Source organism: Phoca vitulina, unplaced genomic scaffold, assembly GCF_004348235.1.
Source record: "Phoca vitulina isolate PV1807 unplaced genomic scaffold, GSC_HSeal_1.0 scaffold21, whole genome shotgun sequence".
NCBI lineage: Eukaryota > Metazoa > Chordata > Mammalia > Carnivora > Phocidae > Phoca > Phoca vitulina.
In genome coordinates, this window is record NW_022589724.1 from 12,464,648 (window position 1) to 12,482,730 (window position 18,083).

At 38.3% G+C, this 18,083-nt stretch overlaps 1 protein-coding gene across 1 annotated transcript in view; it reads left to right on the top strand.

The window, feature by feature from the left end:
- Positions 1–14,591: 14,591 nt before the first annotated feature.
- Positions 14,592–18,083, top strand: part of UGCG (UDP-glucose ceramide glucosyltransferase) — a 35,677-nt gene continuing 32,185 nt past the window's right edge. The window contains exon 1 of the mRNA XM_032418374.1: positions 14,592–15,128. Coding sequence (XP_032274265.1) covers positions 15,031–15,128 — 98 coding nt within the window. The 5' untranslated portion in view covers positions 14,592–15,030. The remainder of the gene's footprint in view (positions 15,129–18,083) is intronic.

Consider the following 18,083-nt stretch of genomic DNA (forward strand, 5'->3'; position numbering starts at 1 on the left):
CAGGGCACCCTAGAGTATGTTCCAACAGGCCTCGGTAGAAATTGCGAGGCTTCTCATGGCCTAACCTAGGGTGTTCCAAAATATCACTCTTACCACTGTTTGTAGGTCAGGCAAGTCTCAATTGCAGCCCAGATTCGAGAAGAGAGGAATTAGACTCTGTCTCTCAAAGGGAAGGGAAGCAGAGAATCCATAGCCATCTTTAATCTATCGCAGATGCCTAATAGGTATCTCACTTGTAACACATCCAAACAAGACTCTTAATTTTCTCTCCAAATCTGTTCCCTGTGGTGATCACCATCCCAGTAAGTTGGACCACTGTTCACCCAGTTACTCAGGCTCTGTATGTTAGAACCATTCATGACTGTCTTCTTTCTCTCATACTCTCTATCCTGTTTATTAGCAAATCCTGTTGGCACCACGTTCAAAATACATCTTAAGTCTAATTGCTTACTCACTTCACCTCCACTGTTCCTGTTCTCATGGAATCTATATTTTAATGGAGAAGGCATGCAATAAAAAAATATATGTACCCTAATACAATCCACATCATCCTTTTCCTGGACTGTTTTAATAGTCTCCCAACTGGATTATTAGCTTCCACTCTTATTCTCATGGACTCTTCACTATACAACAGTCAGAGAGATCATATTAAAGTCACATCAAAATCATGTCATCCATGCGTTCATAATGTTCCAGTGGCTTCAGATCTCAAAGTAAAATCCAAAATCCTTACTATGACCGTCAGAGCTTTATATTGTCTAGACCCTGGCCTTTACTCTGACCCAATTTCCTACCTTTCTTCCCTTCACTCACTATACTCCACTCCCACTGGCTTATGTGCTCTTCTCCAAGAAGTCAAATGTACTCTTCTGCAGGGCCTTTGCACTTGCACTTTGCACTAAATGAAACTCTCCCTCTTTACATATTTACATGGCTTACTCCCTCTTTTTGTTCAGGTCTTTACTCAAATGTCATCTCTTCAGAGAAGCCATCTACTACTGCAGAGATATTTACTCTTTACCCCTTCTACCACACTATACTATATATATATTTTTATTGCCTGCATTCTCTATTAGAATACAGGCTCCATAAGAACAGGAACTTAGTTTTGCTCACTGCTATTTCCCCATCACTCAAAACAGTGTCTATTACATAATAGGTACTCAACAAATATTTGTTAAATGAGTGAATAGATAAATGTGCTTCATCTGCCTGTTGGGGGATCCAACACTTGGAGCCAGAAGAGGATGTTCAATAAAATCTTGGGAGTAATTTGGCTCAATGTGGAGCAGCACCTTCCCTAATATTAATAATGAGTAGATTCCATTGCAAAACGAAGAAAGGTATAAAATTTGTGTATCTGCCTCTCATTCATTCTCTTCTAGGGATCTAACAATAGTCCATCTTGGAAGAATTATGAATTGCCAAAATTAACACAACTACTTTCCTTTTATTTCTTCTTTAGAATATTAGATTAATTCCTATCTCTTTCCAGCATATACGTTTAGTAGTCCTCTGACAGGATTCCAGTTCTACTGATAAGTGTATGTATCCTAGCCAAGGTTAGTTGGTAATATAAACCATGGAATAAATCATCAGGGCCCATGCACAAGATGAGCTGGTCAAGGTGATAGGAGGACATAGACATAAAAAGAGATTGGAAAAGTTATTGTAACATAGGAGGTTATAAATGCTAGTAAAAATTTCCCTTTCCTAAGCAGTCTTAAGTTAAGACATAACCTAACTCCCATTTTACTATGTATGCTAAGCAGTTAAATATCACAACATAAGAATATTAAATTCTATCTTTCTGAAACACTAAAAGCAATGTGAACACTAGCAGAAACTGTCAAAATTAATTTTTTCAGAACTCTGTAAATTAACCAACAACCCACAATCATCTGAGGAGAACTTATTTGAGAAAAATGTCTGAATCTGGGTAAGAACAGTTGGTCTTGTGACATTTTCATTTGCCCTATTTGCATACTTTGAGGTGAATGGAAACAAAACTACAATATCCCAAAACTTATGGGGTATAGCTAAGGCACTGCAGAGAGAAATTTATAGGTGTAAACATCTATATTAAAAAAGAAGAAAGATCTCAAATCAAGAATCTAAACTTCCACCCTAAGAAACTAGAAAAAAAGAAAGAGCAAGACTCAATGTAAGCAGAAGTAGGAAACCAATAAAAATGAATATGGAAATAAATGAAATAGAGAATAAAAAAGACAATAGAGAAAACCTGTGAAATGAGAAGTTGGTACTTGGAAAAGATCAACAGAACTGACAACATTTAGCTAGACTGACCAAGAGAAAACGAGAGGACTCAATTTCTAAAGTCAGCTGTGAAAGAGGGGACTTTACTACTGAGCTTACAGAAATAAACAAGGATTACAAGTGAGTAATATGAACAACTGTTTGTCAACAAAGCAGATAACCTAGATAAAATAGAAAAATTCCTAGAAAGACACAAACTACTGAAACTGATTCAAGAAGAAATAGAATATCTGAATAGACCTATAACAAGTAAAGACATCAAAATGATAATTAAAAAAAAAAAACCCAAAGAAAAACCCAAGCCCAGATGGCTTCACTAGTGAATTCTACCAAACATTTGAGGAAGAAGTACCACAAATCCTTCAAAAACTTTCCAAAAATTAGATAGAGGAGGGAATGCTAACCAGCTGTTCTATGAGGCCAGTATTATCAATACCAAAATGAAAGACATTGTAAGAACATAAAACTACCATTATGAATATAGGCATAAAAATCTTCAACAAAATACTAGCAAACTGAATCCAGCAATATCTAAAGAGGTTTATACACTATGACCAAGTGGGATTTATTCCAGGAACACAAGGTTGGTTTAACATCTGAATATCAATCAATGTAATACACCATACTGATAAAATAAAGGACAGAAACTATATAATCCTTTCAGTAGATGCAGAAAATGTATGTGACAAAATTCAGCACCATTTTATGATAAAAATATTCAACAATCTGGGAATATAAAGGAACTTCCTCACCCTGATAAAACTCACAGCTAAGATTATAATTAGTGGTGAAGGACTGAAAGGTCCCCCACCCCATCATCAGGAACAAGACAAGGATTTCTGATTTTGCCATTTCTATTCATATTATACTAGAGGTTCTAGCTGGGGCACTTAGGCAAGGAAAGGAAATAAAAGGCACTCAGATTGAAAAGAATGAAGTAAAACTATTTCTTTTCTTTTTTTTTTTTGAAGTAAAACTATTTCTATTGGAAGATCATGATCTTCTATATAGAAAATCTTAATGAACCCACAAAGAAGCCATTAGAACTAATAAACAAGTTTAGTAAGGCTTCAGGATACAAGATCAATATATAAAAATCAGTTGTATTTCTATACATTAGCAATAAACAATCCACAAATGAAAACAATTCCATTTACAATAGCATCAAAGAGAATAAAATACTTTGGAAATAAATTTCCCAAGAAATAAAATACTTGGGAATAAATTTAAGAAAGGAAAGGTAAGACCTGTGCACTAAAAAGTAGAAAACACTGTTGAATGAAATTAAAGAAGACCTAACTAAATGGAAAGTCATCCCATATTCATGTATCAGAAGACTTAATTTTAAGATGGCAATACTACCCAAATTGATCTATAGATCCAATGCAACCCCTATCAATATCTCAGCTGTTTTTTTTTTTTTGTAGAAATTGACAGGCTGATCCTAAAATTCATATTGAAACTCAAAAGCCAAAGCAATCTTGAAAAAGAACAAAATTGGAGAACTCACACATTCCAATTTCAAACTTACTGCCAATCTACAGTGATGAAGACCATATGGTACTAGCAATAGAACTGAGAGTCTAAAAATAAATCCATACATTGATGGCCAACTGATTTTCAATAAACATGCCAAGACCATTCAAGGGGGAAAAGTCATCTTTTAAATAAATGGTGCCAAGAACAACTGGATGCCCATGTACAAAAGAATGAGGTTGGACCCCTATGTCACATCATATAAAAAATTAATTTAAAAAATTAAATCAGGGGCTCCTGGGTGGCTTAGATAGTTAAGCGTCTGCCTTCAGCTCAGGTCATGATCCCAGGGTCCTGGGATCGAGCCCCGCATTGGGCTCCCTGCCAAGCAGGGAGCCTGCTTCTCCCTCTCCCTCTACTGTTACCCCTGCTTGTGCTCTCCTGCTCTCTCTGTCAAATAAATAAAATAAAATCTTAAAAAAAAAAAATTAAATCAAATTGGATCAAAGACCTAAATACAAGAGCTAAAACTATAAAAGAAGAAAACAGGGAAGTGAATCTTGTGACCTTGAATTATGAAATGGTGTCTTTGATATGATATTAAAGCACAAGTGACAAAAGAAAAATAGATGAATTGGACCATTAAAATGAAAAACTTTGTGTTTCAAAGGGCACCATCAAGAAAGGAAAAAAGACAATCCACAAAATGGCATAAATGTTTACAAATCATATATCTGATAAGGGACTTGTATCTAGAATATATAAAGAACTCGTACAGCCAAATAATAAAAAGATAAAGAGCCAATTAAGAATCAACAAGGGATTTTAATAGACATTTCTTCAAAGAATATATATAAATAGCCAATAAACACATGAAAATATGTTCACCATCTGTCTTAGTCCATTCAGGCTGCTAAAACAAAATACACAGACTGGGTGACTTATAAACAATAGAAAATTATTTCTCATAGTTCTGGAGGCTGGGAAGTCCAAGATCAAGATGCCAACATGGTTGTGTCCTATTGGGAACCCTCTTCATGGTTCATAGCCGGCATCTTTTGACTGTACCCTCACATAGTGGAAGAGGCTGGGGACCATTGTAGGATCTCTTTTAAAAGAGCAGTAATCTTCCTATTCATGAAGGCTTCATTTTCATGCCCTACTCCCCTCCCAAAGGCTCCACTTCTTAATAATGTCATCTTTGGAGGTTAGGATTTCAACATATGCATTTTAGGGGGGTCACAAACATTCAAGTTGAAAGATTTTTGTGTAGACATATATTTTTATTTCTCTTGGATACAAACATAGGAGTGCTGAGTTTTGGGGTAACTTGAACTTTTTGAGGATCTGTCAGACTTTTTCCTAATGTGGCTCTACCATTTTACAATCTCACCGGCAATATATGTGAGTTTCCATTTTCCCACATCCTCACCAAAACTTGTTATAGCTATATTAGTAAGTATGAAATGGTATTTCATTATAGTTCTGATTTGCATTTCCTTAATGGCTAACGTTGTTTCTATGGTCTAAATGTGATTTCAATTCAATGATCAAGGGGTTTTGTTAGGTGGGTTTGAATAACTAACACATTTTCTTTCTTCTTGCATGTGAAGGGAAAACTATGAGGGACAGGTAACTGTTAGCTGCCATCTTACAACCATGAGAGAAGTCAGCTGGAAGATAGAACTGACATGTTGAGAAGGAGAAAGCCAAGACTATCACAGAAAAATGGAGGAAGAGCCCTAATGGAGCCTTGGCTGACTCCTGTGTCTTTTAAACTGTATGTGGCCACATGACTAATTTGCCAAAGACAGTCTTAGTTTACACCAGTTCTCCTAGCCTGATTGGTAATAGTGCCCCCTTGCTTTCTCAAAAGCGTCCTGATTTAGACAGACAATCATTTATATGGTCACATTCTCTATAACTGGATTTTCAATTACATATCAATTAAATTCTTAGTTAACCAAGGCCAACTGTTTCTCAGATTGTGTCCATTCAAACTGTTTTCTGGCTGACTCCCAGCGTGCTCCCTCAGATTATTCAGTTGTTTAAAATACTTGGAGTCACAAAGGAACCACACAAAACATCTTGCTTTCCTCTCACTTTACCTGGTAATCTCTTACTCTTTCTTCAGGACCCAGGACCCAGGACCCAGGACTTCTCCATGAAGTCTTTCTAGACTTTACTAAATTAAAATAATCATTCCCAATCCCAAACAATTTTCCTCACACCTCTTTATCAACACTTATAACATTGCATACAATGATATGTTTTGATGTTTATCTTCCATAGTCAACTGCAAACTTCTGGGGAAAAAAATGATTACATCAATTTTAACTTTGTATCCAAAGCATGAGAACAATGTTCTCCTGGAACATAGTTTCTTTTGAAATTTGTTGAGGAATAAAGGAAAAGAAATACCTGATTAGGAAAGCCATTTGTTTACCTTGTTATCTGAACAGTCTTGTTCATATAATTTTGCTCAATATTTTCCATTGTACAGTGACTGGCCCTTAATGATGTCTCCCAAACCCAAATGATTACAAAATAATTACAATGGGCTATTGAATTTAGGGATGAGCTTAGTATGGAAAAGGCCCCAGTAGTTGTTTCTATTTCCTGGAATTGCACAATGGGCTGTTTCATGCTTCTTCACACTTGAGATAACACTTCAAATTTATGCCCACAATAAAATAAAGGTTTAAAAATAATCTGATAGGATTTTTGAACCATAAAATTGCTAGGCTAGATGGAGGGCTTATCTTCACAAATTCATTCTTAGTTTGGAACTATGCAAATGTTATAATCTTTTTTTTTTTAAGATCTATTTATTTATTTATTTGATACGGAGTGAGAGAGAGAAGTGCACAAGCAGGGGGAGAGGCAGAGGGAGAGGGAGAGCAGGCTCCCCGCTGAGCAGGGAGCCCCATGTGGGGCTCCATCCCAGGACCCTGGGATCATGACCTGAGCCGAAGGCAGATGCTTAACTGACTGAGCCATCCAGGTGCCCTGTTGTAATCTTTTTTTTTTTAAAACCAAGTCTGAGCTAAAAAAACAAAACAAACCAAAAAAAAACCACAATAAAACATGTATATATATTGTCATGTAAACTAGACTCTAGAAGCTTTGCCTCTGTCAATCCTGATAGCCTGATGCATTTTATTCTGAGTATTTTAAAGTTATTTATTACAACAAATATTATGAACACTTATTCAATATCACCGTTTCTTACATGTCAGAAGGCCCCCTGTATATCTAAATACCTTTTTAATCTTATTCTTTGCTTGGTATATTATATTTCAAGGCCTGAAATAAAAGGAATTTATTCATGGAATAAAAGTATCTTTGTGGGCACCTGGGTGGCTCAGTCTGTTAAGCATCTGCCTTCGGCTCAGGTCATGATCCCGGGGTCCTGGGATAGTGTCCCACATCAGGCTCCCCGTTTGGCAGGGAGCCTGCTTCTCCCTCTGCCTCTGCCTCTCTCTCTCTTTGTCTCTCATGAATAAATAAATAAAATCTTTAAAAAAAGTATCTTTGTTTGCTCTTTACTATTTAATTATATTTTTCCTATTCCATGCAATTGTCATCTAATTGCACTTGTTTCTGATTGACTAAACCAGTTATGTTGGCAAGAAAATGAGATCTATAGGATATTCTTATTTGTGTAAAATGCAGGACTTGTAGAATGTTATATGCTTCTATTACAGATAGACTGATTTGCTAAAAAAAAAAAATCCTTGTAAGTATAATTTTATTTTCTATAGGTAAAAACAGAGGGAGAAGTGGAGAAAACAAGTGATCTAGATGAAATTAGAATGAATGAACTCTATTAAGGAATGGTAATAAAACTTTCATAGAATTTACATGTGCTTGAAACTGTTCTGAATATTTAAAATATGTACTTTAATGCCCACAACATATAGCTAGTAAATGGTAGAACTGGGATTCAAACTAAGACACAGTGGATGTGCTTAACTGATAGTCTATACTGAATCCTAAAACAAAGCATTCTTAAGATAAAAGGTATTTTGTAGAGATCCTAAGCTCAGGTGATACAGGTTATCTCAACAGCCTTTGCTACTTAGTAAAAGTTAAATTCACACTTGAATTATATTGTTAATATATAATAATAATAAATGAATAAATATAATAAATGAAATAACTACCAGAAGAAGCAGATTTGATTGGTATTTCCCTGAATTATTTTATGGGAAGAAAACACTTATGAAAAAAAACTGTTCTTTTTAATTCTTCTACTTGTTGTTTACTCTCTTAGATGAATTGTTCTGAAATGACAGCATATTTTATGAAATTCCTCTTAACTGAAGCAAAAAATGTGTTAAAGAGCAAGATGTTTAAATTGCCAGTGTATCAGCATAAAATAAATGATCTATTCTTAATATATTTTCCTACATCTCCGATGGTGAAATTGACCTATAGAGAACATTGGTTTCCAAACTAAATAATGCTAAACAAAAATCTACTTTGCAGTCTGAACTGTGAGGATTGATCATCCACTATATATTGTTTAAAATAACTTAATATTTTACTTGCTTATACAAAGAGTATTGGTTTTGAAGGTCCAACTCCAGCTCCCTCACTTATCAGGTGTGTCACCTGGGTAGCTAACTTAATCTTTTGGCTTCTAATTATATATTTCATGACTTTTGTGAAAATCAAGTTAATATTTCAAAAACTCACTGGTATATAACTTATGTTCTTGTGTTCAGTGAATATTAGAGTATCATCCTCAGTTCAGTAAAAGTGTCTATTTCAATAAACTACCAAGTTTTTTTACACACACACACACAGCTTAGGTAAGTTTTTAACATTATAAACTTTAATAAATAAATTGAATTGAGTCTATCTAAAAAGAAAGCGATTTTAGGGGCACCTGGCTGGCTCAGCCAGTGGAGCATGCAGTTCTTGATCTCAGTGTAATGAGTTCAAGCCCCACATTGGGGGTAGAGATTACTTTAAAAACAAACAAAAAATCTTGGGGCGCCTGGGTGGCTCAGTCGGTTAAGCGTCTGCCTTCGGCTCAGGTCATGATCCCAGGGTCCTGGGATCTCAGGCTCCCTGCTCAGTGGGGAGCCTGCTTCTCCCTCTCTCTCTGCCTGCCGCTCTGCCTACTTGTGTTCTCTCAGTCAAATACATAAATAAAATCTTTTTTAAAAAATCTAAAGAAAATAAATCAATAAATTTTTTAAAAATTTAAAAAAATTAAAAGCAATTTTTAAAACATTTTGAAAAAGAAAAGTTGACATTTATATGAGACATATTTGCAAATATTTTAAATTTAGCTTCCTTTTTAAAAAAAAAAAGATTTTATTTATTTTTCAACAGAGAGAGAGACAGCGAGAGAGGGAACACAAGCAGGGGGAGTGGGAAAGGGAGAAGCAGGCTTCCCGCTGAGCAGAGAGCCAGATGTGGGGCTCGAGCCCAGGACCCTGGGATCGTGACCTGAGCTGAAGGCAGACGCTTAACGACTGAGCCACCCAGGCACCCCTTAAATTTAGCTTCCTTTAAGAATAAACATTAGTGCTTCAACCTAGCACACTAGCACACTATGGATTAAAATAAAATTAAATATGAAATTTGAAAAGAAAAATGAGTATGAGGTAAATCTTTTTAATGAGTCATTTGGGTCTGAGTTAGCAAAACACCTGTGAATGAAATGAACTCTAGTGAACTCCAGGCACTCCCCTGGACCACACCCATACATACAAACACACTCTACCTGTGGATTGTCAGGATCAGGCCCTGAACTGAGTTTGCTTAGAACCTTTGTGCATTTGAAGGCTATTCACAGTAATATTACATAGTATCTTAGGATTTGTTCCTACCTGTTTCATGGGTAACAAAACTAACATTAAGTTAAGCACCTGAGCTAATAAGTAGATAAGGCATTTTTCTAACTAATTGCAAACATGCTTACAGAAAAAAGAAAGAACAAGAATTAAATTGTTTCTTTTGGCATTAGCACCACAAATTTCAAATCAATTGATTCTAACTTTGTTTTTGAAACTTCAGATTTACTCAATTTCTGGAGGATCCATCACCTTGTTTTGCTTAATTTTATTTTTAAAAAGTTTTTTTATAGGGCTGAAAATTTATAGTATACCTGTCTTTTAAAAACAACACATTAACCATAGGGAACTGAACTGTGATTTTAAAAATGTTTATATGAAAGTTTCTTTATAATAATGACAAAGATGGAAAATATGTCCAATGCTGACATAAAAATCATGCTGTTGACTGTCAAGTAGAGCATGGGCGTTGGAGCAGGTCTTCAGGTTGTGATTAGGCAAACTAATGTGTAGTTACTCTCACTCTGTGATCTAATTGTATAATAGGAAGGAGGGGTTATGGTAGTTAATGTGTACATGTGTATTTTTTTCCACAAAGAAAAAATATTTTTAAAGTATTTGCAAACAAAGGAGAAAGATGAGCAGTTTTTCCAGTGACTTCTCTCGATGTAGATTATTCATTTGTTCAACAAATATTTGAGTGCCTAGAAGGTGCAAAGCCCTAGTATCTGATGACAAACTAGTTTATCTCACTTACCCAGACAACATTTTCAATATATATATTTTTGAGTGGAGTACTTTTTTTTTTTTTTTTTAAGATTTTATTTATTTATTTGAGAGAGAGAATGAGATAGAGAGAGAGCATGAGAGGGGGGAGGGTCAGAGGGAGAAGCAGACTCCCTGCTGAGCAGGAAGCCCGATGCGGGACTCGATCCAGGGACTCCAGGATCATGACCTGAGCCGAAGGCAGTCGCTTAACCAACTGAGCCACCCAGGCGCCCAGTGGAGTACTTATTTTTAAAAGATAGACTTTATTTTCTGGATTTTTAGGCTTACAACAAAATTGAGCAAAAATTACGGACAGTTCTCCGTAATTTCTGCCCCAACACATGCACAGTCTCCCCCACTATGAACATCTCCACCAGAATGGTGCATTTGTTATAGCTGATGAACCTCCACTGACACATTGTTATCACCCAAAGTCCACAGTTTATATTAGAATTCACTCTTGGTGTTGTAAATTCTATGGGTTTTGACAAATGTATAATACGTGTATCCACCATTATAGTATTGTACAGAATAGTTTCACTGCTCTAAAAATCCTCTGTGATCCGCCTATTCATCCCTTGCCTCCTCCCTAGACAACCACTGATCTTTTTACTGTCTCCATAGTTTTGCCTTTCCCAGAATGTCATATAGTGGGAAAGAGTCTTCTACTTAGTCATATACATTCAAGCTTCCTCCAAGTCTTTCATGGCTTGATAGCTCATTTCTTCTTGGTGCTGAATAATATTCCATTGTTTGGGCGTACCACAGTTTATTTATCCGTTCATCTACTGAAGGACATGGTTGCTTCCACGTTTTGTCAATTATGATTTAAGCTCTTATAAACATCTGTATGCAGGTTTTTGTGTGGACATGTTTTCAACTCATTTGGGTAAATACCAAGGATGTGATTGCTGGATCGTATGGTAAGAGTATGTTTAGTTTTGTAAGTAACTGCCAAACTATCTTCCAAAGTGACTGTACCACTCATAATTTGAAGAAAAGTTATGAAAAATTTCTACTTGGTTTTTATTAACTCCTTTGTAACATAGAAAAATGGCCATTTTTCACCATAAAAACAATAATGCTCATTATAGGAAATCAACAACATAAAATGGCAGGTAAAAAATATTAACACATTTCATTCTTCAAAGACAAATATTTATAATCACCTGGCGTAATTTGTCTTTTTTTCTCTGCATAGCCTTTCAGTGCCACATTTTTAAACTTATCTAGAATCTTACCAAAGATGATGTTTTTCTTAGACACAACCCAAATCAGGAATCCTGATTGTTAAAAATGTAACTTTAAAAAATGTAACACTAACTTTTAAATACAGGCAGTTGGGGCATAATGTAACTAAGAGTATCAACTTGCCAAAGATAAATTGTTTTGTTTCTCTGGAGTAACTTCTGTACCTGTGTTCTCCCAGCCTTCTGCCCTATCTTTTCTGGGACATTGGGCTAGAACCAATACAATTTCATTTCAGTTTCAGTTTCGAGTCAGCTAAATATTTTGGTTTGGGTTTGGTTCAAGCCAAAAATGTGTTCTAACTACTTGGTTTGAACCAGATATTTTGAATTCTTTTCTTGTTAAGGTTTTATAAACTAAAATATCTAGGGCCATTAAATGACTCAAATTTGGATTTTGTTTGTCTCTGAAAATATTGCTCCTCAAACTGTATGAATTCTAATATACACTAATGCTACTGGATTGTCCCTGGAAAGAATCAGAAGCCCTGACCTCGGTGAAAACTGGTTTTCTGAAAGAGAGGAGGGCCCTTTAGACAACCAAAAAAAAAAGAAAGTTAACTGCCAAAAAGTAAGATCAGTGGACAGGGTCTTTGCTAGATTCCTATGTTCCTGTGCTACGTGGAAGAAATATACACTTTTACAGTATCTATAGAATGTTAGGATTATATATTCTAATGTTAGGATTACATATTCATGCATATTCATTTTAGAATATGTAATCCTAATATTCTATAGATACTATAGAATGGTTTGGACAAGACCAAGTTTAACTAGGCCTATGTACAACATAGCTGATCTTTAATCTACTGATTATACTCAATTATACCAATTCTGTTCTTAAGAATATGTGCTTCTTTCACTTTTCTTGGCCTCATTTTCCATGTTATTGTTCATACTATATAAAATCTTTTGTTGTAACGTTCCAAAAAAACATTTTGGAGAAAAGCAGAATATAACAAAATGCTTTAATTGACCAACTGATATAGTTCATTGAATATAAGAGAGCATTCATTGTAAGATGCACTGTTACTTACATATGATCAAGAAAAAATCATCTACCAGTTAGTGTTAAGATGTTACTGTGAGATACATTTACATTTCAGAAATGTTAAAATGTGTTAAAGTGTTGTTTTTTTAAAGAGGGGGAGGGGCGGAGGGAGAGAGAATCTTAAGAGGCGGGGTTCAATCTCACAACCTGAGATCATGATCTGAGCTGAAACCGGAAGTGGGACTTAACCAACTGAGCCACTCAGGTGCCCCATGTTAAAGAGTTTTTTAAAGTGAGTCCTGGGGGTACCTGGGTGGCTCAGTGGGTTAAGCATTAGATTCTTGGTTTTGGCTCAGGTCATGATTTTAGGGTTGTGAGATCAAGGCCCCAAGTATGGGGTAGGAGGACTCTGCACTTATCGCAGAGTCTGCTTGAGATTCTCTCTCTCCCCCTCTGTCCCTCCCACCACTCTCACTCTCTCTCTCTCAAATAAATTAATTAAAAAATCTTTTTCTTTTTAAAATGAATCCTAGAATTAATGAACTACAATGGTGATGTTTTTAAAATTTCCATTTATAGTTATTTTGCTGGTAGTATTCTATCCCGCTATAACTTTAATTCATTAACCAGTAACTGAAGAATGGAAGTTTCATTTGTAAACATTGTTCTTTCTTACTGATTTTACCCCAGTAAAACACAGAGTATAGTGAATGCAGAATTGGTTCTCAGTACAGACATTAAACTCTTCACTGATTATAGTTTACCATTTAACTGTAGATTAAGATAGTTCATTTAATCAATATCAAACATAATAAATAGCAACGATAAAATAACCAACTTCTTTTCAAAATTGAATTCAATTCTGAAATCTCTCAAGGGAGGTCATGGATTATTTAAAAGGAAATCACTTGAAATAATAAACATTGTCTAAACATAAAACAATCAAGAAACAATATAAACTCATCTAGGCTAAAGAAACAAACAGAAACATTTAGTACTAGATTAAAACATCTCTCTGAACTGATTTAAAATTAAGATAAAGGCTAAGTTAACTTATTGTCCAAAGTGCCACTTCTTTACATTTTAGAGCAGTGCTATCCACATGTGTAATTTAAAATTTTCTAGTAGCTAGCCACATTTAAAAAGTAAAACAACAAAAACAGTGAAGTTAGTAATTTTTAATTTAACCCAATATATCAAAAATATTGCTTCGACATGTAATCAATATAAAATGTATTAAGGAGGTGGTCTTTGACATCCGGTGTATGGTTTAGACGCACGGGACGTCTCAATTCCTACCAGCCACATTTTAAGCGCTCAATAGCCCCGTATGGCTACCGTATTGGACAGTAGTCTTAGGGGACTTTGATACTGATTCCTTACATTCCGAGTTTGAGAATTTCTTTTACATTACACGCTGTCTCTATGGTGCTTACAGATCTGTGAGGAATAAGATTATTTTGCTCTCGGGTCGGCTGTGATCCAAGACAACACAGCATTAAAAGCAGTGAGGGAGGAAGGCAATGGGACAGCCAAGCGCCCAGGAACGTGGCCTGGAGGAGGGCCTAAGCCCCTCTGAGCAGTGTCGGGCGGAGAAGCTGCAAACACAGCTTTGGAAGCTAGATTTCGAGACAACTCGGGCGGCCGCCTGGAACTCCGTATGTTTCTCTGGGGCGCTCGGAAACACTGGAGCCCGGCAGAGGGCAAGCAGCCTTCGAGCGGGACACAGGGTCACGTGCCGCCACCGCCGAGGGAGGCCGGCCCAGGACGGCACTCCTGGCCGCCCCGGGCGCCGCCGCCCAACGCCGAGGGTTAGGCGCGGCGGGAGACAGGAGCCCGCGGGGAAGGCGGGCTCGCGTCCAGCAGAAGCCTCCCAGGGGCGCGCTCCCGACGGTGACGGTGACGGTGACGCAGCGGGCGCGAGGGCGGCAGGGTGGGCGGGGAGCAGCGTCGCGCACCACCCCTTAGAGGGACGGGCGCCGCCGTTCCGGAGGGCGGGGGCGGGGGCGGGGCGGGGCGCGCCGGAGAGTCGGAGCGCTGGCTGCCGGTTTCGATTAGTGCGCGGAGCTGCGGCGGCGGAGCAGGGTGCGGAGTTGTGCGGCCCGGGGCCGGGCGGCGAGGCGGCGGGGCGTTGGCATCGGGGGCGCAGGCGCGCAGTGTCCGGCCGGCGACCGCGAGGGTGTGGAGAGGCGAGCCTGAGCGCGGGCCACGGCCGCTCTGACCACGGAGCCCGGCCACCGCAGCGCCCGCAGCAGCGAGCGCGCCCAGGACAGAGCGCGAACGAGTGCGCGCGGGCGGGGCGCGCAGGCCCTGCCCGCCCCTTCCGTCCCCACCCCCCTCCGCCCCTTCCTCTCCCCACCTTCCTCTCCCCTACTGCGCCCCCGCGCCGGGCGCCCACCCTGTCCTCCTGCGGGAGCGCGGTCCGCGGCGGCGGCCGGAGCGGGCCAGGCCAGGCCGGGGGATGGCGCTCCTGGACCTGGCCTTGGAGGGAATGGCCGTCTTCGGGTTCGTCCTCTTCTTGGTGCTGTGGCTGATGCATTTCATGGCCATCATCTACACGTGAGTGAGGGGCTGCTGGAGGAGCCGTTGGCGCGGGGGTCAGGGCCTCGGGGTGGGTGGGTGGGAGGCATTGCGCTTTGGAGAGGATTGGGCTCGGGTGGGGGTGGAGAAAGCTGATTCTCATACTGTTCCCCGCCCCCCATTCCCTTTCCCCTTGGACCAGCTGGGGCGGGGGTCCTTGAGGGGGGAAAGTGATGAGTGAGGGGTTTTGCTGGGCTGCGGGCGACTGCACGGCCAGGGGAAAGGAGACTGTGCTCTTTCTACGTGTCGGGCGGAAGGTTGCTTGCTTGGTTTCATTGTGTCGAGAATTCGTTTGATTTTTCATCTGGGCCAAGATGTATAGTATGTTGTTGCTGTTGTTTTCTCGATCTGGACGACATTTCTGTTATGATGATGATCGTTCCCAGTCTTCTGGGAGCTGCACACAGCTACCCGGGGACCTCCCTGTGGATTTTCTTCTTCCTGGAAGAGCTCTATGCTTTTAGATAGGTGTGAAGCACCTGTCCACCTTGAAAAATGTCCACCAAACCTCCGGGCTGACGTTATAGCCTTGAGTCATGTCAGCTTGTACATTTCATTGTGGTTTTCTCTTCTTTTTTCCAATTCCTTATTTATAGTCTTCCTTAGATTTGTCCCTCCCCCCCCACACACCCCTTTTTCATTCAACAAATACTCCTTGAGGCCTACTAGATGCCATTCACTGGGGACACAGTGGTGAGAAGGACAGAATTCCTGTCTTCATAGAGCTTACATTCTAGAAGGGAGAGACAGATAATAAAAATTCGAATAAGGTTATTTCAGGTAGTGATAAAGTCTGTGAGTAATATAAAACAGGGTGGTGGGATGAATAATGACAGAGGGTATGTGGCTAGTTTTGATATTTCAATTTTTTAAATGTCTTTAAAATAAAATCTGTTTTTCCAAAGAAATGAATGAACTGCATAGAGCACATTTCTGATGGATTCACTGGCATTTTAGCCTGAAAAAAAAAAATGACTATACATAGTAATCTTTATCACCAACTAGAAGAGGGCATGTGTTAATAGAGGAGATGGGAGGACTTTTAAGAAATTTGTTGCTCCCCCCCCCCCTTTTACTACAGAAAAAAATGTGCTTTTTCTTTTGGAAGTTCTGCATTTTATTAGTATAGGGTGGCATTTCCTGGTACTGGAGAAAGATGCTACATTGTAGAAGACCTACCAGTATTTCTTTGGAGATGAAAGAAAATGCCACTTGGATATTGCTGATCTTAGTTTTTGTAGTTTGTGAGCTGTCGTCACTGAACACTTTCTGGAGTTCATTTTTAATATATGAGTTCTTAAAAATCAATTTTGTTACTTTTTTCCAATCATAAAAAATGTTTACTATGTAAGGAATTTAGACAGTACAGAGTGGAATAAAGAAGGAAGTTAAACACACAAACCAAAACTCCCTAACCTTTTGTGACTGTCTTTGTGTGTGTGTTTGTGTGTGTGTGCGTGTGTGTGTGTGTGTGTGTGTGTGTGTGTGTGTAGAGAGAGAAAGGAGATAGAAGGGAGGGAGAGAGAGAAGGGGGGGTCAACATTATGATTATTGTTCTGTAGCTTGCTTTTAAAATTAATCTGTTTAGTAAATGCTTTCTGGGAAGCTCTTTTGTACAAGGCACTATTCTAGGTGCTGGAAATAAGGTTGAAGAACAGGACATCCAGGGTTTGCCCAGCCTGCTCACATGGAGTTTACATGTAGTGTCATGACCATTTTTTTCCATGTCAGTAAATATATAATCTCTGTATCATTTTAAATAGATGCATAGCATTTTTGTTTATGAGGTACTAGTATGTATTTGTTGTTATTAATTGGCATTTAGGTTGTCAGTTCATCAAGGTAACAAACACTGTGGTGAATTCATATGTGTATATCTTTGAGAGAGGATTTCCTTAGTTTACATTCCTGAAAGAGGAATTACTGGGCCAGAAGCCTGCGCATTTTAAACTTTGATACATATTGCCCTATAGAAAGTTGTATCTATTCATAGTCCTGGTAAAAATGTATGATGGTGCCCATTTCCCTTTACTAAGTATCAGGCTTTTCACTGTTTTATTTTCATTCCTTTAATTACTGGTTCCATTGAACATTTTTCATATATTGATACGCTAGTTACATCTAGTTGTAAATTACATACTCATAATCCTTTGTCCTGCAATCCATTGCTCTGTTAATCTTTATATGAAGATTGTTCTTCTGTGATAGGTTGAAGTTTTTTCCCTAGCTTTTTTTTTTTTTTTTTTTTTTTGTCTTTCAACTATGTTCATATATTTAACATGGAGAAAAGTATGTGTGCCTGTGTTTTGGGTTCTCAGGGCTTTTTTTTTTTTAAATGTTTTTGACTTGTGTAATTTTGTATCTAGTTCTCCAATTATTATATAGTTAATATCTGTTTTTCTTTAGTAATTTGAATTTTCTTCGTTGGTTTTTTTTTTTTAAGATTTTATTTATTTATTTGACAGAGGGACACAGCGAGAGAGGGAACACAAGCAGGGGGAGTGGGAGAGGGAGAAGCAGGCCTCCAGGGAGCCTGATGTGGGGCTCGATCCCAGGACCTTGGGATCGTGACCTGAGCTGAAGGCAGATGCTTAACGACTAAGCCACCCAGGCGCCCCTTCGTTGGTTGTTTCTTGTTTTTGTTTTGTTTTACATTTTATCCTGTAATATACTCGTTTTACTTCATTATATGATGAGAGCCAGAGCCTTAATTTTAGGTTCACCTAAATATTTAGCCACTTGTCCCAAAATCACTTAGTGAATTACTATTTTATCGTTCCACGGTTTTGAAATACTGCCTTTATTATAGACTAAATTCGTCTGTATACTTGCATATGTCTCAAGGCTCCCAGTGCTGTTTCATTGATCTATTCTTGTACTAGTATCCACTGTTTTAATTAATGAAGTTTTATTACCTTATTACTGGTGAGGCAA